The sequence below is a fragment of the Eretmochelys imbricata genome, chromosome 9 (assembly GCF_965152235.1).
Source record: "Eretmochelys imbricata isolate rEreImb1 chromosome 9, rEreImb1.hap1, whole genome shotgun sequence".
Classification (NCBI taxonomy): Eukaryota; Metazoa; Chordata; order Testudines; family Cheloniidae; genus Eretmochelys; species Eretmochelys imbricata.
In genome coordinates, this window is record NC_135580.1 from 6937114 (window position 1) to 6959844 (window position 22731).

The window sequence follows — 22731 nt, forward strand, 5'->3', positions numbered from 1 at the left end:
CATGCCATGCCAGATCAGTACTTGTCCGTCTAAACATAGGTGCCCAAGTGATTACATACCTACTACATTGTGCCTAAGGTCAGCCCTGTAACAGGAGATCAATTGTCTAGGTAAATGCCTGTCCCGTTAAAGTACAGTAGTTTGTCGTGAAGTCAACCTCCACTCTCAAATGAAAAATGCTCTGTTAGTCTCTTGGGAGTTGTATATTCTGTAACCCTCATTCATTCTTCCTGAGACAGAGAGAATTGGGTTCTGTGAACTCACCCAATTAAATTCACTGCCAGCCTAAGCAAGCACAACTCCAATAACTTCAAAAGAGTTACACCTGCTTTTGCCAGCAGATAATTTGACTTATAGTTCTCATCCTGCCTGTGAAGGATGAAGATGTCTTGTCTCATTGCAATTCATCCCCTGGCCCCTCCAGTGTTTTTAGCTTTGTGCGACCCACTGTGTTTTCTTTTCCCTCTGACTGTGCAGCAATTAACGAGAGGATGGGAGTGGAGGTTTCAATGCTGCTGTGCAAAGCAGGAGGTCAGGGCTGACTGTCATCATTTGCACCATCCCCTGGCCCTTGTCTCCCGCATTCTTCACAACATGGTGGACTTGTGCAGAACCGAGGACACAGGAGATGATGCAGATGAAGAGTCAGAGCCAGCCTACTTAGGTGTGCAGCAGCCTGAAATAAATGACAGGCCCTGAATCTCTAACATTTGATATAACGTTATTTCCCTAAAAAGATTTCCATTCAGCTTCTTGTGGGCAGTCAGAAGGCGGCAGGGAAATATCAGAGATCAATGCAGGTCAAACCCCAGAGGGTTATATCTTCCTCATCCGCTCTGTTTAAGCCAATGCACTCATTGGTATCAGACCCACCACTAACACCTCAATTTCTAACCCACACTGACCTCTGACCTACAAATTGGCCAATAATGGTCAGGTTTCAGACCTGTGGGCCCTACACCTATACTGATCTCTGACCTTAGCCCCAGCTTAGGCTTGCCACCTCTGAGATACAAAAATATAGTATATCCAGAATGATCCTGAGCCCATGACACTGGACAGCCGGCAGCGCACCCTGAGCACCCTGACAGATGTCTCGGGGTGGTTGCCTCAAAAAAGGGATGATCCTGGGGAAACTTGGGGAGGTGGCAGCACTAGACCAGCCTGAGCTCCGAACTTCACAGACAATGGCCAAGAACACTCAGATGTCTTACCCTGACCCTAACCTGACCTCTGACCCTGTTCCCTCCCTGACCTCTGACCTTGTCCCCAGCCTGACCTCTGACCTTGTCCCCGTCCTGACCTCCGACCTACACAGGCAACGGCCAATAACGCTCAGATGTCAGCTCCCTTGACCCTGTCCCAGCCTGACCTTTGGCCTGCCCAGATGCTGGCCACGAGCCGGCGCCGGGCCCCCCCCGTCCCCTGACGCAGGCTGACCAGCGGGGGCGCGCCCCTTGCCCGGCCCCTGGGCCCGGCCGGCGGGCGGAACGCGGCGCGCGGGCGGCGGGGGCCGGGGGAAGGAGCTGAGCGCAGGACGCCGGCGCCGCTGTCATGGCGGCCTGAGGAGCAGCGGGGGAGGCGCCGGGAGCCGGACGGAGGCGGCCGGAGCAGGCAGGTCAGCCCCTCCCCGCCCTGCTCTCACAGCCCCTAGGGCGGCCTGAGGGTTTCCCCGCCCCGCGGGGCCCCCGCCTGCGCTTCTAGCCGCGCTCGCCGGCGTCCCCGCCCCCGGGACCCCCACGGCTACCGGCCCCCGCCGCTAGCGGGGCTCTCCCGGCTCCAGGCCCCCCGATGCTCTCTAAGGGGACGAGGCCCCCTCATCGACCCCTCCCCCGCAGCTCCCCTTGCCTGGGCTCCCATTGCCCCCTCACAGCTATCGGGGGTCTCCCTGGCTGCCCCCCCAGCCCTCCCTTCTCTGAGCTACCCTGGGGGGGGGGGGGGTCTCTTTTTGGGCCCCCCATAGACCCTCTCTTCTCTAATTTAACCCGAGAAAGGGACTCCCTGACTGGGCTTTCCTGGATCCCTCTTTCTCTACCATGCCTCAGGCCAGGGGGTCTCCCTGGCTGGGCTCCCCTGAGCTCCTCTTCTCTGAGGTACCCCGGGAGGGGGGTTTCTCTGATTGGGCCCCCCATGAGTCTTTGGGATCTTCATTGTCCCCTTCCTTTCCATCTACATGAGGGGCGGAGAGAGGGTTTCTTTCTTGTCCCCGCCATCACCCACCCTACACTTTCACTCTCTACTACTTTGGTGGAGAAGACGGGGTTAATGTGGTCTGGTGTAAACTAGCAGTTTTCTGCTTGCCTTCAGTGCTTGGTGTGAATTGGTAGCTTTGTCTGACTTTAGGTGTGAGCTATGTAACTTGAGTCCTCCTTTAATATTTATGTGTCCTGGTTAATAAGAGGTTTCTGTCTCCAGGATGCCTTATTTTCCTCCAGCCCTTTGCCAGTTTGAATTAGTTTCTGATTATGGTCTAAACACGTGGGCATTTGCAGAGACCTCTGTTCTGCTCCTCCTGTTGGAGGCAAATCGTTCTACACAGAAGATACCCAGTACATTCAGCTTTATCCCTTTTTTGTGCTGAGTGGTCTGCCTGCTACATCCAGGAAACCCTCTGCTTTCTCCCTTGCGCTCACACTGACCTCCAAGCCCTAGATGCTCTGATCTTTGGATAGTATGTTGCCATGGGAAATCTGTATGTTCTTTTCCCCTTCACTCCTGAGGGTCCATTTGACTTGACCCTGCTTTAGGACTTGTGGAAGGAAGAAATCCTGAGTACTGCACCTGTGTCTCTGGAGTGTTCAGGCAGCACACATGCGCGGTTTTGTATTGAAAAGATAAAAATGTACCTGAAAAGTGAAGTTTGACAAATAGGGTGGAAAAAATCCTGTTGTGCACCAACCTAGACAACCAAAACCACAGTGTGAAAAAGTGAAATGTGACTATAAGACAAGTGCTACTGAGCACTTGAAAATACTGGGTGTATGGTTTGCCAGGCTCATTTGAACTGAAAACAAAACCTACCTACCTACCCCCTCAGTTCTTAGCAAACCGAAAAAGGAATAAGGGATGATTTTCCCACCGGGCACTCATGCCAGGTTTGCCATTTGCTTCTGTGCCACCAACACATTCATGGGGATGATACTTCAGGAAAAGTGTGTACATAACTGGCAGTGTGGAACATGCAATCTGGAGTGTGGACAGCAGAACAGATCCAAAGAAAGAATCCAGCAAAATGGGTAAATGATCAGTTTCTTCCAGAAAGTAGCCCTGACCCATTGGCTAAGGTCTGGAAATGAGTCCGAAGACCTGGGTTCTGTATCCATCTCTCACTGACTCGCTATGTTCTTGAGCAAACTATTTCACCTTCAAGTCTGTTTACCCATCTGTAAAATGTGGATAATAATGCTTACCTAGTCTTGGAAAGCACTTGGAGAGCTACTGATGAAAGTAAATCTGCTTTGATACTAACAAATAGCATAATAACTTTGCGCTTATCTACATAAGTGCAAAGTTATGCTGTTTCATAGGTCACACAAAAAATAAGCTGGAGAAAGGGAATGTTTCATATAGGGAAGCCATAATTTCATGCTGCATTTGTGATGCTGGTTGTACTTTGATAAATTACCTTAAAATATTTCTTTCATCTATATAGCAATCGCTTTTCATCAGGCTAAGAAAAATCTATTTAGTCTTAAATTGGTAGCCTCAAGTGATACCTGGGAACCAGAAAGTAACACTATGGTGCCTCTATCACCTGTGATTTTAAAAATAAAAGAGGTGGAGACTTTGCACAACTTTCACAACAGGACCAGGAAAAACCCACTCTGTCACAATCTTGTACAACCCATTCAGCACTTGTAGTGCCTTGAAGGATAGTCTTGTGCTTAAGGCAAATGCCTGGGAGCCATGAAATCTGCATTCATTTACAGTTCTATCACATTTCCTGTGTGACTGTGAGTTAGTCACTTGACTGCTTTGTGCCTCAGTTTCCTTTTCTGTGAAAGCAGATGATAATACTGATTTACTCCTTAGATGTATTATGAGACACAGGGATGGTAGCTCAAGTAGATCTACGTGAGCTAACTTTACTACTCCACTATCCAAGCTAGTTAGATTAAAGTTGCAGCAGCCTGTGTTTCAGCGTAGACAGTACAAGCCCACCCAGAACCCTGGGTATTTACTAGTGGGACTAATGCGGATAGAAAGATTAACAGCAAGATCTTAAAATTGTCACCAGAATATGTCCTTTGTAAATATAACATGAAAAAATCATGCCCAGTAGTGATTCAGGGCTTGGGAGATCAAGTTCACCGTAGCTTGCACCTGACTTGTAATTTACCACATTTATTTATTTTCTGAACTTGTCAGCTGGTAACTGAATTTGACATTTCAGAATCCAAATTATAATGCTCAGAGTGAAGATGTATTGGACCAGAATTAAAGACAAAGATTTACCTTTATAAAGAAAGGGTATTTTTTTAAGCATTTAATCCATGTAAATAACATAAATCAATTTAACTCTGCCCTGTTGGCAAAAATGCACAGTAATCAAGTAAGCTAGTGACAGAGCTTTTTCATTTTTCCCTCTTTGGCTCTGAAAGCAGTTGGAGTTCTGTGCTCCTGCCTTGTTAACTGACTGGTATTCAGATACTATTGGGAAAGATACATTGGCTTGTACAGTGCAAGTGGATTATTTTTGGACACACACACATAAAGGGTTAAATCAGTTGCTCTTTGTTTGCTGTGTAATGAGTTGTGACGTGGAAGGAGTCTCAGCCAGTTCCTAGTAGACATCGCAAAACCCACCACCAATTTTGTCACCACTTAGCAATCTCAAAAGAATTGAAAGCCTGAGTTGGCCATGGAATCTGAACCCCCCCTTCCTAGTCCTAGAGGAGCCCTTCCAGGGCATAGGTGAGGCACGTTGTCAGGACAGTGTGCAGGAAGCTTTTAAAGCTATTGCCTGAGCTGTTGCTGCTCTATGGATAAATAGGACTTTGGCCCCCAGGCTTAGTCCTGCTCTCATCACTAGCACTGAATTATCATGAAAAACAAGGCAAAGTTAAGTGTGGAATGTTACCATCCTGGACATGCTTCCTGATCCACTTCTAAGTAGTGCTTTGCACAAAGATGGAGGAAAGAGTCATTAAAACCATTTCTTTTTTGGCAGATTGAAAAATCTAGAATGGCAGGAGAACAGAAACCATCCTGCAATCTTCTTGAGCAGTTTATTTTATTAGCCAAAGGCACCAACGGATCAGCTCTGACTGTTCTGATAAACCAAGTGCTAGAGGCTCCTGGGGTTTATGTCTTTGGCGAGCTGTTGGAGTTAACAAACGTGCAAGAGGTAAGAGTTAAGTTGCCATCTCTTTTCTTCTTCCCCTCCCCTTCCCCCACTCCTTTCTGGTTTAAGAGCTCTCCTTGGAATTTCCTTGCACATAGTAGACTGGGATGGAGGAATCTCCATCTTGGGAAAAGCCTGACATAATTTACCCCAGTTTTCCAATGCTTCTATCATGCCCTGAGTCAGAATGACAGATTTACACAGAATTGTGAGGACCTGGTATACATAAGGGGATCGCTTTTGTCTTATGCATTTATTTGGATTCAAATAATAAAATGATGCCTATGCAAGGCTCCAGACATCCTAACTTGTGACTGTTAATACAATACAATTTCAGCAACGCTCAATCATTGAAACTAGGATTCCAGCCAGCCAGCCACCAGCAAAAAAGTGTCTTTCTATTCTGTCATTGTTCTGGGAAGCATACCGTTAGCCTTCTCTAAAACTCCTGTCACAGATGTATTTTGCAGCATGCCCAGAAGATCACCATGTTTGGGCTGTTTCAGAGCAAAATGGGGAGCAAGTTTCAGACTCCCAGAGCCCGCCTAGAGAACACTCTACGAGCATCTCCATGTCTCTTACAATGAGTGGGATCTAGCTCCGTTACCTCTGCTGATTGCAGTTATGGCAGTATGGCACACAGGAAGCTCAGCTTTCCAAACAGGCTTTTGTGCCTGGCCAAAAATGCCATCAACAGTTTTTAGCATCAATGTATATGTTTGGTTTCCCCCCAGTTTTTCCATGCAGCAAATCATGTGGCTTAGGAGAACTGATATACCAACCCAGGCTAGTGCCACAGCTGTTGTTCCAGTGCACTGTTTGCTTGTCAGAGGAAGTACAGAACTTTCAGAGGCAGACAACTTAAAATGATCTAACCTGCTTTGCTTTGAGATTGTTTGTGGTTTTGCAGGTTAACTGTCTCAGCTTCCCAGTGGCTAGTAAGGATTCTTAACCAACCAGCACCATAATCTGCTCATCTGTCATGTGATAAGAATACACAGCTGAATTCAAGTGGACACGTTCTTCATTTTATCTCTTAAGATGCTGCATGAAGCAGCTGACTGTATAAACCAAATTCAAGTTCTAATGCATGGAATAGGCTGTATCATCCTGATTCTAAACTACTGAAATGTAGTGCTGATTACATGACTTTGGAAAGGGTATAGCCCTCTGACAACTGAAAACAGCCCTTCTTTTATGTATTTTTAAAAAGTTACATATTCTTTGTGACATTAAAGCCAACACTGTGGAGAAGCTGTACACCAATATCCTATTGGCCATTATTGGCTTACATAAGATTTCTTTTGCTTTCCTCCTCTCCAGCTTGCTGAAGGGCCTAATGCTGCATATTTCCAGTTGCTGAACCTGTTTGCCTACGGAACGTACCCAGATTATGTAGGTAAGAGGTTGCATTTAGCAAATGCTCTAAGAACCTGGTGAAGATTGAAAGGGCGGTGAGTGCGGGTACTGCAGTCTCTTCAGAACTAGCTTGTGCAACTTCTTATTTGTCTGGCCAGGCAGCTCAAGGTAGCTGACTTACACAAGTGCATGATGCCTCCGTGAATGTGGCAGGTTGAAAGAATCTAAGGGTAAAATTCTGTCTGTCAGAGGCTTTCTGGATGAGTGGGGGCTACCCAGTTTATTGCACCCAAGGCAGCATGTATGATCACCTGCCCTATGGGCAGGTGGTTTATGTGTGCATTCGGTGCAAGGAGCTTCTGGCCCTCAGAGACCCTGTACGGGCTTTGGAGACCAGCGTGGCTGAGCTGGAGGAGCTAAGGGAGATAGAGAGGTACATATATGAGACTTTCCTGGACACAGTAGAATGGTCCCACTCCCGGTCTGACAGCCTCTGTGCTGTTGAGGAGGGTGAAAGATTCAGGGAAGAAGAACATCCAACTGGAGCAGAGGCAAATGATCCCATAGGTGGGACCCCACTTCCGGATGATGTTGTGGTATCCTCTTGCACTGAGGATACCTCTCCAGCGGAGGGAACTCCAGTTATTAGGAAGAGACCGGTATTAGTAATAGGCGATTCTGTCATTAGAAACATAGATAGCTGGGTTTGTAATGACCATGACAACGGCATGGTGACTTGCCTGCCTGGTGCGAAGGTTGCAGATCTCTCGAGACTTCTAGATGACTTATGTGTAGTGCTGGAGAGGAGCTGGTGGTCGTGGTACATGTAGGTACCGGTGATGTAGGGAGGGATAGGAGAGAGGTCCTGGAGGCCAAATTTAGGCTGCTGGGTAAGAGATTGAAGATCAGGACCTCCATGGTAGCATTATCTGAAATGCTTCCAGTTCCATGCACAGGGCCAGTTAGACAGGCAGAACTGCAGGGTCTCAATGCGTGGATGAGATGATGGCATAGGGAGGAGTAGTTTAGATTTATTAGGAACTGGGGCAACTTTGGGGAAAGGGGGAGCCTATACAGGAAGGAGGGGCTCCACCTAAACCAAAATGGAACCAGATTGCTGGCACATAACATTAAAAGGGTTGTAGAGCAGTTTTCAAACTAAGGGCTGCGGGGAAGCCAACACGTGCAGAGGAGCATGTGGTTCGGACAGAAATAGGGGAGGATCTACTAATGGAGATTCTCTATGTCCTAGTAAGGAGGAGGGGATGGAAGGTAAAATACAGGTAGGATCTGAAGAGAAACAAACGAAAAATGTCTCATTCAATTGTGTCATTTAACAGGAGACAACTAAAAAGTGACAAGTTTTTAAAGTGCTTATATACCAATGCTAGAAGTCTAAATAATAAGATGAGTGAACTAGAGTACCCCATGTTAAATGAGGATATTGATATAATAGGCTTCACAGAAACTTGTTGGAATGAGGATAATCAATGGGACACAGTAATACCAGGGTACAAAATATATCAGGAGGACAGAACAGGTCGTGCTGGTGTGGGAGTGGCACTATATGTGAAAGAAAGCGTAGAATCAAATGAAGTAAAAATCTTAAATGAACCAAACTGTACCTTACAATCTCTATGGATAGCAATTCCATGCCCGAATAATAAGAATATAGCAGTAGGGATATATTACCGACCACCTGACCAGGATGGTGATAGTGACTGAAATGCTCTGGGAGATTAGAGAAGCTATTAAAATAAGAAAACTCAAAAATAATTGGGGATTTCAGCTATCCCCATATTGACTGGGTACATATCACCTCAGGAAGGGATGCAGAGATAAAGTTTCTTGACACCGCAAATGACTGCTTCTTGGAGCAGCTAGTCCTGGAACCCACAAGAGGTGAGGCAATTCTTGATTTAGTCCTAAGTGGAGCACAGGATCAGGTCCAAGAGGTGACTATAGCTGGACAACTTAGTAATAGTGACCATAATATAATTAAATTTAACATCCCTATGGCGGGGAAAACACCACAGCAGCTCAACACTGTAGCATTTCATTTCAGAAAGGGAACTACACAAAAATGAGGAGGTTAGTTAAACACAAATTAAAAGGGACAGCACCAAAAGTTAAATCCCTGCAAGCTGCATGGAAACTTTTTAAAGACACCACAATAGAAGCTTCCACTTGAAAAAGTGGAAGTTAAATCCTAGTGAGGAAAATAGAAAGGAGCATAAACTCTTGCAAATGAAATGTAAAAATATAATTAGGAAGGCCAAAAAAGAATTTGAAGTACAGCTAGCCAAAAACTCAAAAAGTATTAGCAAAAAAAAATTTTAAGTACATCGGAAGCAGGAAGCCTGCTAAACAACGAGTGGGGCCACCAGATGATTGAGATGCTAAAGGAGCACTCAAGGACGATAAGGCCATTGCGGAGAAACTCAATTAATTCTTTGCATCGGTCTTCACGGCTGAGAATGTGAGGGAGATTCCCAAACCTGAGCCCTTCTTTTTAGGTGACACATCTGAGGAACTGTCCCAGATTGAGGTGTCATTAGAGGAGGTTATGGAACAAATTGATAAACTAAACTGTAATATGTCACCAGGACCTGATGGTATTCACCCAAGAGTTCTGAAGGAACTCAAATGTGAAATTGCAAGACTACTAACTGTAGTCTGTAACCTATCATTTAAATCAGCTTCTGTACCAAATGACTGGAGGATAGCAAATGTGATGTCAATTTTTAAAAAGGGCTTGTAGTGGGCAGCTGCCCCATTCTGATGTGGAAGGGGTTAGAGAAAGCCAAAGAGGCTGTGCAGAGCCCCAGCCAATCATGGAAAGGCTTAATGGGAGCCAGTCAAGTGGAGGCTTGAAAGTAGCCAATCAGGGCCAGGCTTCACAGGGCTCTATAAGAATGCTGCAGGGCAGAGAGGAAGGCAGTCTCTCCCTGGAGGGCAAATGGAGAAGAACTGGCTCTTAGAGAAGCACCTAAGATAGAGAAGGGCTGGGCAGGATCAGCAGAGGCTGGGAGAGCTCTAGGCTGACGGCTGCCAGACTGGGACCCTGAGACAAACGGGCAGAGAAGGTGCTGGGGCGACGGGGAAGTGACCCAGGGGAGTAAGCAGTAGAGGAGAGTTGGAAGAGGGCAGTAAGTGGCTGTCACTAGAGGGTCCCTGGGTTGGGGCCCAGAGTAGCGGGTGGGCCTGTCCCATGTCCCCCCCCCTTTTGCCCCTACTTACCAATGAGGAGAGTGGCCTAAATCCGGACTGCAGTTTGGCCCTGAAACCAGGGGCTAGATTAGAGACTGCAGTTGACTGCTGAGGCAAGTGGAAGGACGAGGACCATCTGTCCCCCAAAAGTGGGGAGAGAGCGGGCTGGGGCACAGCTGAAGGGCTGTGTCCTGAAGAGGATGCCGCGGTCTGGGAATGACGCAGGTCCAGATGGTGGAGACGATGGAGAAAGTGGAAGTAAGGGCGGGGGATGAGAAACCCTAGATTTGTGCTAGAAATGGCCCACCTTGATTATCATACACATTGTAAGGAGAGTGATCACTTTAGATAAGCTATTACCAGCGGGAGAGTGGGGTGGGGGGAGAGAAAACCTTTTGTAGTGTTAAACACCCATTTTTTCATGGTCTGTGTGTATAAAAACATCTTCTGTATTTTCCACAGTATGCATCCGATGAAGTGAGCTGTAGCTCACGAAAGCTTACGCTCAAATAAATTGGTTAGTCTCTAAGGTGCCACGAGTATTCATTTTCTTACTGCTAGTAAAAGGCACCCTGGTGGTCCAAGAGAGCTAATTCCCAGCACGGAGGTGCCGCAGCAGTGGGTCTGCACCGTTACAGGGCTCTAGAGGTGACACCGGCAATTACAGGCTGGTAAGCCTGACTTCAGTACTGGGCAAACTGCTTTAAACTATAGTAAAGAACAAAATTGTCAGACACAGAGATTAACATAATTTGTTGGGGAATAGTCAACATGATTTTTGTAAAGAGAAATCATGCCTCACCAATCTACTAGAATTCTTTGAGGGGGTCAAAAGGCATGTGGGCAAGGGGGATCCAGTGGATATAGTGTATTTAGATTTTCAGAAAGCCTTTGACAAGTTCCCTCACCAAAGGCTCTTAAGCAAAGTAAGCAGTCATGGGATAAGAGGGAAGGTTCTCTCATGGATTGGTAACTGGTTAAAAGATAGGAAACAAAGAGTAGTAATAAATGGTCAGTTTTGAGAATGGAGAGCAGTAAATAGTAGTGTCCCCCCAGGGGTCTGTCCTGGGCCAAGTCCTATTTAAGATATTCAGAAATGATCTGGAAAAGGGGGTAAACAATGAGGTGGCAAAATTTGCAGATGATACAAAACTACTCAAGATAGTTAAGTCCCAGGCAGACTGCGAAGAGCTACAAAAAGATCTCTCAAAACTGGGTGTCTGGGCAACAAAATGGCAGATGAAATTCAGTGTTGATAAATGCAAAGTAATGCGCATTGGAAAACATAATCGCAACTATACATACAAAATGAAGGGGTCTAAATTAGCTGTTAGCACTCAAGAAAGAGATCTTGGAGTCACTGTGGATAATTCTCTGAAAAACATCCCCTCAGTGTATAGTGGCAGTCAAAAAAGCTAACAGAATGTTAGGAACCATTTGGAAAGGGATATACAGTACAACATAAAATATCATATTGCCTCTATATAAATCCATGGTATGCCCATATCTTGAATACTGCATGCAGATGTGGTTGCCCCATCTCAAAAAAGGTATGTTGGAATTAGAAAAGGTTCAGAAAAGGGCAACAAAAACGATTTGGGGTCTGGAACGGCTGCCATATGAGGAGAGATTAATAAGACTGGGACTTTTCATCTTGGAAAAGAGATGACTAAGGGGGGATATGATAGAGGTCTATAAAAGCATGACTGGTGTGGAGAAAGTAAATAAGGAAATGTTATTTACTCCTTCTCATAACTCAAGAACTAGGGGCCATCAAATGAAATTAATAGGCAGCAGGTTTAAAACAAACAAAAGGAAATATTTTTCACACAATGCAGTCAACCTGTGGAACTCCTTGCCAGAGTATGTTGTGAAGGCCAAGACTTGAACAGGGTTCAAAAAAGAACTAGATAAATTCATGGAGATAGGTCCATCAATGGCTATTAGCCAGGATAGTGTCCCTAACCTCTGTTTGCCAGAAGCTGGGAATAGGCAACGGGATGGATCACTTGATGATTACCTGTTCTGTTCATTCCCTCTGGGGAACCTGGCATTGGCTGCTGTCGGAAGACAGGATACTGGGCTAGATGGACCTTTGGTCTGACCCAGTATGTCTGTTCTTGTGTAAATCTTTTTTTCATCTCACTATGGAAGAATAGCAATAGCCAGACTGTTACGTGCTGGTCTAGACGTTTAGAGTGGGCATTTTACTAGCCTCTCTTGGGCTGAGTCCCTGTGACATGAATTGACGTGCAGTGGTATTCACTATCTCTTCCTAAGATTCAAAAGACACTTATTCTGCAGAGGACAAACTCTCCATCTTTTCTGAAATTAGAGTGGTACCGATTAGAGAATCTCCCCTTTCAGGGGTTTGTAAGCTAGTCTTGAAAATCCATTCTGAATTGAAACTTGGTAAACAAGGTTTGTATCATGTTTTCCCTACACACTAAAGGGCACAACTCTCAAATGCACATGCAATTGTGTCATGAATGTGTGTGTGCACAAATACAGTATTTTTATGTGCCAAAGTCCAGTTTGAATTTGTTGTTGTGATCATTTTGCATGCCGATTAGGCACACAGTTGCATATGCTTTTCACACACAATTGCACGTCTGTGTTTGGAAAATGGTCCCCGGCTATGTGTTTAAATAAAAGCACTGCATCTACTCGTGAGTTCTTAGAAGTGTGATTATCAGTGTCACAGTTTGACTGGGTTCAGTTGCTTTTCTCCACTTGAATGTCTTAAACACCTTTGTTTGGGAGATACTTGGAAGGAACAGAGAAACTAGCTACAAAGGGAAGAATGTCAAAAAGGAACAGCTTTTCTAGTCAGCCTTAAAACAGGCCAGAGAGCCTTCTTGCTTGGAAACCATTGACTGTACTCAGGAATGGTGTCATGCAAAAGACCCATCTTGCTCCTAGGCTTCTATAACCTCTTCATGTGGTAAAGCAAAATAAAAACATGTTCACCAGGTTGCCCCCTTGGAAATAACCACTTGTATATCATTTCAAAGGCACCAAATCTGAATCAGGATAGCATGTCTATCTGAAGGTGCATTCCAACCATGCTATGCCTTGGAGCTTACACTTCAATTCTGATGCAGTGCAGTATTTAATATTTTTGAGCAGCAGCCTGAATCCAGAGTATCACAATGCTTTACAAATAATTCTGCCCAGGATCTCATTGATGCCCATCGCAGTAGTATCTGAGCACTTTAGTTGTAAAATCTGGAGAACAGATTTAGTAGATGTAGTGGGGTGAAAGCTCTGGTAGATATGGTGCCAGCACAAGCTTCATGAATTCTTTGCAGTCTGTGGGTCTCTAGGTTGTGACCAGTTAGAGGACCAGTCTGCTCTGCATGGGTGTTAGATCCCAGGACATGACTTGTAAGAGTAGGGATGTTCACTCATATCCTTGACTTAAGTTTCCCGTTCCCATGTGCAGTGTAGTGAACACTGGCCAGCACACTTCACCATACAGCACTGCCTAAATGTACAGTTCATAAGAATGGCCATATTGGGTCAGACCAATGATCCATCTAGCCCAGTATCCTGTCTTCCAGCAGTGACCAGTGCCAGATGCTTCAGAGGGAATGAACAGAACAGGGCAATTATTGGGTGATCCATCCCCAATCATCCAGTCTCAGCATCTGGCAGTCAGAGAATTAGGGACAACCAGAGAATTGGGTTGCATTCCTGACCATAATGGCTAATAGCTATTGATGGACTGATCCTCCATGAACTTATCTAATTCTTGTGTGAACGCAGTTATACTTTTGGCCTTCACAACATCGCCTGGCAGCGAGTTCCACAGGTTGACCATGTGTTGTGTGAAGAAGTACTTCCTTTTGATGTATTAAACCTGCTACCTATTAATTTCATTGGATGCCCCTAGTTCTTGTGTTATATGAAGGAGTAAATAACAGTTCCTTATTCACTTTATCCACACCCTTCCCAATTTCATAGACCTCTATCACATCCCCCTTGGTTGCCTCTTTTCTAAGCTGAACAGTCCATCTTTTAAATCTCTCCTCATATGGAAGCTGTTCCAGACCCCTAATCATTTTTATTGTCCTTCTCTGTACTTTCTCCAGTTCTAATGTCTTTTGTGAGATGGGGTGACCAGAACTGTATGCAGAATTCAAGGTGTGGGCATACTATGGATTTATACAGTGGCATTATGATATTTTCTGTCTTATCCATCCCTTTCACAATGGTTCCTAAAATTCTGTTCGCTTTTTTGGCTGCTGCTGCATGTGGAGGAGATGTTTTCAGAGAACTATCCACAGTGACTCCAAGATCTTTCTTGAGTGGTAACAGCTAATTTAGACTCCATTATTTTGTGTGTATAATTGGGATTATGTTTTCCAGTATGCATTGTTTTACAATTATCAACACTGAATTTCATCTGCCATTTTGTTGCCCAGTCACCCAGTTTTGTGAGATCCCTTTGTAACTCTTTGGACTTAACTACCTTGAAATTTTGTATTGTCTGCAAACTTTGCCACCTTACTGTTTACTCCTTTGTCTAGATCATTTAAAATACGTTGAACAGCACTGGTCCCAGTACAGATTGTTGCGGGATCCTGCCGTTTACCTTTCTCCACTCTGAAAACTGATGATTTATTCCAATCCTTGGTTTCCTATCTTTTAACCAGTTACTGATCCACCGGAGGACCTTCCCTCTTATCCCATGACTGCTTACTGTGCTTAAGAGTCTTTGATAAGGGACTTTGTCAGTGGTTTTCTGAAAGTCCAAGTATACTATTTCCTCTGGGTCACCCTTGTCTACATGTTTGTTTGACCCCCTCAAAGAATTCTAATAGATTGGTGGGGCATGATTTCTCTTTACAACAGCTGTGTTGACCGTTTCCCAACATACAGTTCATCTTTGCACTGATGATTCGATTCTTTACTTGGGTTTCAACCAATTTGCCTGGTCCTGAAGTTAGACTTACTAGCCTGTAATTGCCAGTACAGCTTCTGGAGCCTTTTTTTTTTTAAAATCCAGTGTTACATTAACTATCCTCCAGTCATCTGGTACAGAGGCTGATTTAAGCAATAGGTTACGTACCAGCTAGTAGTTCTGCAATTTCATGGTTGAGTTCCTTCAGAATTCTTGGGTGAATACCATCTGGGCCTGGTGACTTATTGCTATTAAATTTATCAGTTTGTTCCCAAACCTCCTCTATTGACACCTCAATCTGGGACAGTTCCTCAGATTTGTCTACTGAAAAAGAAAAAAGCCTCAGGTGTGGGACTCTCCCTCACATCCCTTGCTGTGAAGACCGATGCAAAGAATTGATTTAGCTTCTCTGTAAATGTCTTGTCTTCCTTGAGTGCTCCTTTAGCATCTCAATTGTCCAGTAGCTGCACTGATTGTTTGACCGGCTTCCTGCTTCTGATGTACTTAACAAACTTGTTGCTGTAAGTTTTTGTGTCTTTCGCTAGTTCCTCTTCAAATTCTTTTTTGGCCGGTCAAATTATACTTTTACACTTGACTTTCCAGATTTTATGCTCCTTTCTATTTTCCTCGGTGGGATTTGACTTCCAATTTGTAAAGGATGTCTTGTTTTGTCTCTAACTCCATCTTTTACTCTGTTTAGCCATGGTGGCATTTTTTTGGTCTTCTTACTGGTTTTTTAAATTATTTTTATTTGAGGTTATACCTATAGTGTGAGTTTCTATTATGGTGTTTTAAGACGTTTCCATGCAGTTTGCAGGCGTTTCACTCTTATGACTGTTCCTTTTCATTTCCATTTAACTTGCCTCCTCATTTTTGTGTAGCTCCTCTTTTTGTAGCCAAAGGCTACTGTGGTGGGCTTCTTTGGTATTTCCCCACCCCAGCAGGGAGGTTACATGGAATTATAGTATGGTTGCTTGAACAGTTCCTGAAGCACCATACAATCCTTTGGGCTGGAAGGTGCGACTGAAAAGTAAGATAGTAAGGGAGAGAGTAATCACTGCCTTCCAGATAAAAATGGGGAGGGGACAGAGGAGGCCAAAAGGGAAAGAATTGGATGAGATGGGTAAGATGGATTCCGTACTGGCCAGATAACCTTCATGTCACTGAAATACTAACTGTTTCATTAACGCACCCATTCCGAAGAGCGCCTTTGCTTTTGAAAGCAGCCAGCCTCCCTTCTGTTTGTGAATACACTCGGGGCATGTGGTTACTGTGGTGATAGGATGGCCATAGAAGTATCTAGATTAATAATTTCTCTTCTCTCCATGAACCTGATGTTTGACACTTCCATACGTAGTTCCCAAGCGCTTCAGAGAAGTATCATCCACAGTTTTACAGCTGGTGAAACCAAAGTCCAAGGTTTTATTAGCATGGGCTTACTGAAAGAGGACAAATAGTTTGGTCTTGGAAACAAAATATTAACCATGTGTCTTGGCAGGATTTCACCTGTAGACATGTGAATTATGTTCTCTATTTTTGTGGTTCTGGTTTTGGAATTAGAACAGTTAATAACTGACTTTCTTTTTATTCTGCCTCTGTTTCTCCTTGGGTATGGTCCAGCTGTTACTTATGGCAGCACTGTCTTCTCACTAGCACCCCTTCATAGCACAAGGAGTACTTAGTGCTACCGACTTCTGGGGTGCAACTCAGTCAAAGACTTTAATCTGAAGGTTTTGTTTAATTCTTGAAGGAAAATCCGTAACTTTGTTCTCAATTTTTTTACATTGAACAGCAAACAAGGATAACCTGCCAGAGTTAACGGGGGCCCAGAAGAACAAGCTGAAACACTTAACTATTGTAAGCTTGGCTGCCAGAATGAAGGTAAAATTCAGAAATCTTAGCTAAGTAATGCCAGCCATTTCTGCAAGTGGCATCCAAGTATTGTACTCGGGTTTGCGTTAGGCTGCATGAGCGCTCTGGAAAACCTGTGACTAGAAAATTACCTGCAGTGTACAATGCTCCCCTGTATTCATGGAACTCAGTAACTTATGAAGGACTTCCAAGGACTGAGTGCTTGGAATGGCTGAACAGCTCTATAAAGAGCGAGAAATGGGCATTCTGGGAGGAGAAATCAGATTGGCTAATGGAGGTGGGACTCGCTTGCTCATCTACCTCTTGAAAATCTTTGTCAATTCTGGGTGGGGGAGGGAATTGACTATTTTACCTTCCACAATACTGCCACCCCAACCCACTCTTCAGAACTTACTGTAATAAAGGCTTACAGGAATGTCTTGTGTGTGACGTGACCTAATAGTATCTGCTTCCTTTGATACTATTTGATACTTTCCCACTCACCCTTTACCTGCGGGATGCGTACAATAAATGTTTGTTTGATTGCAAGCTTCTACTAACCCTACTTCCAGACAATGCTTAACTTTCCATTCTGGACCCACAAGTGACTGTTTGTTCTTGGATTTCCTGTTTCTAGTGCATTCCTTACTCTGTGCTGCTCAAAGACCTGGACATGAGGAATCTGAGGGAGCTGGAAGATCTAATCATTGAAGCTGTGTATACAGATGTTATTCAGGGGAAACTGGATCAGCGCAACCAGGTGCTGGAGGTGGATTTCTGTATCGGCAGAGACATTCAGAAGAAGGACATCAGTAATATTGTTAAAACTCTCCAAGAATGGTGAGGCAGGAGGCTCCTCCACCTTGTCTGATTTGCCTTTTAGGAATGTCTCAAAGGAAGTATCTCACCCTGGCTTTTTCTGAATCCTGTAAGACTCAAATGTTAGCTTAGTTTCAGCATATTCCATTCATTAGCACTCTCACACCATGAAAAGTCACTTGGCAAAGTGCCCCTCCTGGAAAAAAACTCTGATGCCCTCTCCAGTCTTTCTTACAGATGCTGTCATAGCAGTACATCCAATTTTACTACTGGCTTCAGATTCTGAAGTTACCTCAGTTCTTATCTTAGTTACCTCCACTCTTTGCTTTAGGGCCTCTCCTACAATTATGCTAAAGTGACATCATGGCCTCTACCTAGAGACAGACATCTTGTAGAATGACACCTTCTTCCTCCTACCATATTAATTTTGCTGATGAGCAAAGACAGATTTGTCCACTAATCCTCTGGTGATGAGAATTACTCAGGCAAATCTTAACAAACTGTATCTCAGAGTGACAGTACTTTAAACTTCACCTCTGAGATGTTTCAGATATCTCTTTAGGCCTCCCTTTATTGCTGGAGATGAAGCAGACCTCATGCTTTTGGCTGAGACCATCTTATTTGGTTACTCTAGTTTTTTTTTTATCAAGTTTCCAGTAATCTGCCTTTCAGTCCTGTAGGATTCGTTCATTACCCAAAGGAGTTGCCACTTTTTTAGACCACAGAGACTGTGACTGATTCCCAGTTGACTACGTAATACAGTCATTGCCTAGCTGTTATGTGTACATTAGGAATAACAAAGATTAAGTAGCTGTGTAAGTGTGGTAACCTGGGTCACTTGTTTTTTCTCTTTTCCCTTCTCCGCTCCTGCTTCCCCCGCACTGCAAGGAAGGAGTGCAGCAGCTTCTTGGATCTTTCTATATTGCTTGGTGTGCAACTCTGAACCCACTTCAGATCCCTTTCCATTCCTTCCCACAGTGAATGAGAGCTGGAACTTTCACTGAGTGGAGGAGGAGGTGTTCTTGTCACCCTGCTTGTTTATTTCTTTGGGGGACCTTGTCAGTGTGACTTTTATTTTCTGAATAATCTTAAATAAATAAATAAATAAATCATCAGTTTCTGATATATCCCCCTTGAAGTAGCAATTCCTGACTCTTTAAAAAGGTTTGAACATGTTTTTTGGCTTCTCTGTGGTGAATCTAATAGGATGTAATAGAGCAACTCCACCAGACATGCTGGGACCAGCCCCTGCTTCCTCTCTGTTCACACGCCTTTCTGCTGCCTCTTTTGTTTCAGCTTTGGCTTCACTACTGCTGGCAAATACCTTCTTACAGGGCGAAAGGAAGTGTGTACATGGGAGCTCCTTCTAGACTGGCCATCAGCAAATTAGCGAAACTGAGTAGATGCATGTTCAAGCCTTTTTACACAAAGTGTAAACACTGAAACAATAGAATAAAACGTCTTTTTCCACTAAATTCTTTCAGCTCTAATCATCTTAGTTGCTAATGTTAAATATAAGCCCCCAAACTTTCAGACAGAACTGTGTTTTGTTTTGTTTTTTCAAATTGAGTGTCCCTTTCAAACTGTCCAGCACTGAACACCCGAGTGTTGTTACATTTTCAGGTGTGATGGGTGTGAAGCGGTTCTGTTAGGAATTGAACAGCAAGTGCTTAGAGCCAACCAGTATAAGGAGAACCACAACCGAACTCAGCAACAGGTAGAGACAGAGGTAGGTGTAGAATCACTCCTGTCCTCTCGTGATGAGCGTGTCGGATACACCTTCAAGTTTCTCTTGGTAAATTTCTGTGCTTATTAAAGTGAGAAACTAAGTGGCCTGGTTAACACATAGTGTGAGCAGGGGTCTTTTAACCTTCCCTTGCACAGCACTGCCAATGTCCCTCAATCCTCACCTTGCAGCACTCCCTGCTGTTCAGTCCAGGGCTTCTGCTAGGTGGAGACTGACAATCATGCCAAACAGATGTGCTAGTCTTGTGATGCACCCTCTAGGAAAGAACTTGGATTCCTCCTCTCCCCAGCTATATTAACTTCACTGATGAGCTAAGGCAGATTTGACCACTGACCACCTGATGTGTGGGTTTCTGAGTCATCCTTTATAAACTTTCTGGGAGCTCCTTGAGTTGATTTGTTAGGAAACCAATTTTTTAACACACAAAACACGATGGAAATCTGATGTTTCTACAACTTTAGATTTCACTGTGAATAATGAAAATCCAGAAGGAATAAGAAAAAATAGTTAATTTATTGTAAACCTAGGAATGTCGTTAAAAACCTCTCCATAGCCATTCCTAGACATCCCTCTGAATTCCATCGGAAGTGGTGAAAGTGTGGTACATTCTTTCCTTAAAACCCTAAATTGTAGCTGCAAAAAGTGTTTTGAAACACTTTGGTGAGAGTGCCTCATTTGTTAACCCTGCAAACGTGGACAGCCCCCTGCCATCCCAAGGAATAGATACAAGGGACTACATTTTCAAGACTGGCTAGTGATTTTGGATACCCAACTTGAACTCCCTTAATAGAGGTTTGTCGTTCACTGGATGAGTCCTCAACAATTTCTGAAAGTCCGATCCATTTAACATGTCAACTTGAGTACCCCAAGATGGCACCCCAAATCCTGAAATTGCTTTTTGAAAATTTGAGCCAAAATGTTTTTCCCCCTATTCCTGTAATATCCAGAGATGGCCAAGAGAGGGCAGCCTAAGCACACGGTTTTAGTCTCTGCTGATGGTATTTGTTTGTGAGAACAAAACTACAACTGCAAAGATGAGATCGGTTCCCTTGAGACTCTAGCTCAAGGTTCATTTCTTGCAATCCTGCATCCCAGCAGGTTCACGCTGGCCCTTTGAAGCTGTTTATATTCAGTGATTTGACTGGTACCCAGGACACGTCTGAGGAGTCCTGTGGCACCTTAAAGACGAAAAACCCACTTCTTCAGATGCATGGAGAAGTGAGGTTTTTTTACCCACAAAAACTTATGCCCAAATAAATCTGTTCGTCTTTAAGGTGCCACCAGACTCCTCGTTGTTTTTGTGGATATAGGCTAACACGGCTACCCCTCTGATACGTAAGACACATTTGGTTTGCTGGGTGTTTCTAGCCTTGGGGAGTCTGGACTCCTGACTTCTATGCTCATTTCAGGTTGCTTTTTTTTTTTTGTTTTGTCAGTTCACTAATTCTTTTTGTGGCACCCCCCTGAGGTCCAGTGTTTGGAGGGTGAGGTGCCGTGCAGATGGCACTTCCCACTGTTTCCTGGTGCATGGGAAGGATACCACTATGTGCTTGCTCATCGAACACACCCCAGATTTGAGGGTAGCCTCCATTCCTACCTTCGAGGAGAATTGTGGATCAGCTGACTGATTGGTCCGAATAGCTTTCCCTTCCTTTTGCTCTGCAGAGCTGTTCTAGGTGTTTTTTTTGTTTTGTTTGTTTCCCTCCCCACGTATCCCAGGCACGCCCTGTCAGTAAACACACCCTTGAGGTCTGCAGCCTGGTGAGATGGCTGCCTCCTGCAGTCAGGCAGTGGAAAGTCGCTATGCTACTCCTGGTGTCTAGTAAAAGGTATCTGCAGCCCCTAATGGCCTCCAAACCAGGTCTAACATGGAGTATTACCAGGTCAGGTCATCTACAGGTTGTTAATGCCAACACCTAATAAAATCAAATCGAGAGGGTTTAATGTGTGTGCATGGGGAGATTTGTATCCAATGATGAGTTACTCTTCGAACTCAAGGGCATTTCCATTCTGTGCTTAGGAAGGGGCTTCCTCTCTGCTGTGGGGGTGGAAGAAGCAAATGCTGATTCGCTGTCTTTTCTCATCCAGGTCACAAACATAAAGAAAACATTAAAAGCCACGGCCTCATCATCAGCACAAGAGATGGAACAGCAGCTGGCAGATCGAGAGTGCCCTCCCCACGCAGAGCAAAGGCAGCCCACAAAAAAGATGTCCAAAGTCAAAGGGCTGGTCTCCAGCCGCCACTAGAACCTGCCATGTAGCCGTCATTCAGCCAGGAATGACGCCAGAAGGAGCAACAAAGGCCCCGTGTCTCCTTTTCGGTGGGTTCTGGGGCAGTCCTCTCCAGGCTGGCAAATATAAAAGCCCTGTTTGAATACAACCCCAAGCTGTCCATGCCTGGCTAAGCTACAGTGTGCAAATCTCATTCACGTCCAAGATGCCACCTGTTCTCCTAAGCCTTTAAAGAGGGACTTTCAGCCAGAGATAGTTACCACCAGGGGCAGAAAACCTGTGACACCAGGGGAACAGAATCTCTGTGGAAGGTTTTGCTCCCTCCCAGCCAGCCTTCCCGTGCTCCCTCTTGTGAGAAGTTTGCCATGCTGATTTAAAGTTCAAGATGACGTCTTCCATGGCAATCGGCTGAATCCCAAGATTGGGACTTACCTTTTGAAGCCCCAGGCTGGGAGAGAGGAAGCTACCAACACAGATCTCTCTAATCCCAAAGGGAAGGGAGAACATTACTAGGCCAGGAGCAGCTCTACATTGAAATCTTCAACTTTCCCCAGGCCCCTCTGTATTTTAATTCACACTCTACCTCGCTCTGTGAGGTGAGATTCAGTGCTGAGCTGCGTTTACTAACCTGTTTACTGCCTTTACTAAGCCTATTAATCCGCCACAGATTTAAAGAACTAGGCTACAGCTGTGAGGCTTCAGCACAGCGAGGAGGAAGCAAGGTGCTCGCTCGCTCTCGAGCTCTCCGTATTACAGGTGGCTGGGGACCTATTGGAAGTCCTGTTCCTTCTCAGTGTGTCTGCATCCTCCCAGGGCTGCTTGTGAATTGTTCCCTTCCTGAAATCTTTAAAGCATAATACCTTAAATCTTCCTTGGAGATGACGTTTGGTGTGGAAGAGGAGCCACTGTGGCTTAGTGACGGGCCAGTGGCACAGAACCCGCTGACAGGCATGGCAGTGACATCCCCTTGCTGAAGCGATGGACTTTACTAGCCTTTCTGAACTTGAACGGTTTCAGGTTGTATTTTACTTTTTTTTTTTTGTACATTGTTGTGATTCTAAAGCATTTCGGCCTTTGTTTTGTGTTTGATATTTGTTACAGGCTAACTTCAGGGGACTTGCACCTCGTGTGGGAGGTTGGTGACTGTTTTTTTGTTTTTGTTTTGTTTTGTTTTTTTTTTAAGGGGAGGGCAGGGTTGAAATCTAAACTGCAGTTCACATGAAAAAGTGAATTTTGGAACAAATTAAATGCTGATTTAATGTA

At 44.6% G+C, this 22731-nt stretch overlaps 1 protein-coding gene across 3 annotated transcripts; it reads left to right on the top strand.

The window, feature by feature from the left end:
- The first annotated feature begins 1528 nt into the window (after nucleotides 1–1528).
- Nucleotides 1529–22731, top strand: COPS7B (COP9 signalosome subunit 7B). Of its 3 annotated transcripts, none has more exons than XM_077826516.1 (7): nucleotides 1529–1618; nucleotides 5171–5347; nucleotides 6668–6743; nucleotides 16612–16700; nucleotides 17308–17510; nucleotides 19113–19218; nucleotides 21325–22731. In XM_077826516.1, the coding sequence occupies exons 2-7, from the start codon at nucleotides 5186–5188 to the stop codon at nucleotides 21481–21483; spliced, it is 795 nt and encodes a 264-aa protein (XP_077682642.1). In that variant the 5' UTR covers nucleotides 1529–1618; nucleotides 5171–5185; the 3' UTR covers nucleotides 21484–22731. The 3 variants fall into 3 exon arrangements, with proteins under 3 accessions (XP_077682642.1, XP_077682643.1, XP_077682641.1); XM_077826517.1 differs by having other exon boundaries at nucleotides 1543–1614; XM_077826515.1 differs by lacking the exon at nucleotides 1529–1618 and adding an exon at nucleotides 3155–3236.

Excerpts from the sequence above, each read along its gene's own strand:
- COPS7B (XM_077826515.1), top strand. The coding sequence starts at position 3,180 with ATGCAATCTGGAGTGTGGACAGCAGAACAGATCCAAAGAAAGAATCCA. Across the intron at positions 6,744-16,611 it reads AACGTACCCAGATTATGTAG|CAAACAAGGATAACCTGCCA; the intron begins GTAAGAGGTTGC and ends TACATTGAACAG. Across the intron at positions 16,701-17,307 it reads GCTTGGCTGCCAGAATGAAG|TGCATTCCTTACTCTGTGCT; the intron begins GTAAAATTCAGA and ends TCCTGTTTCTAG.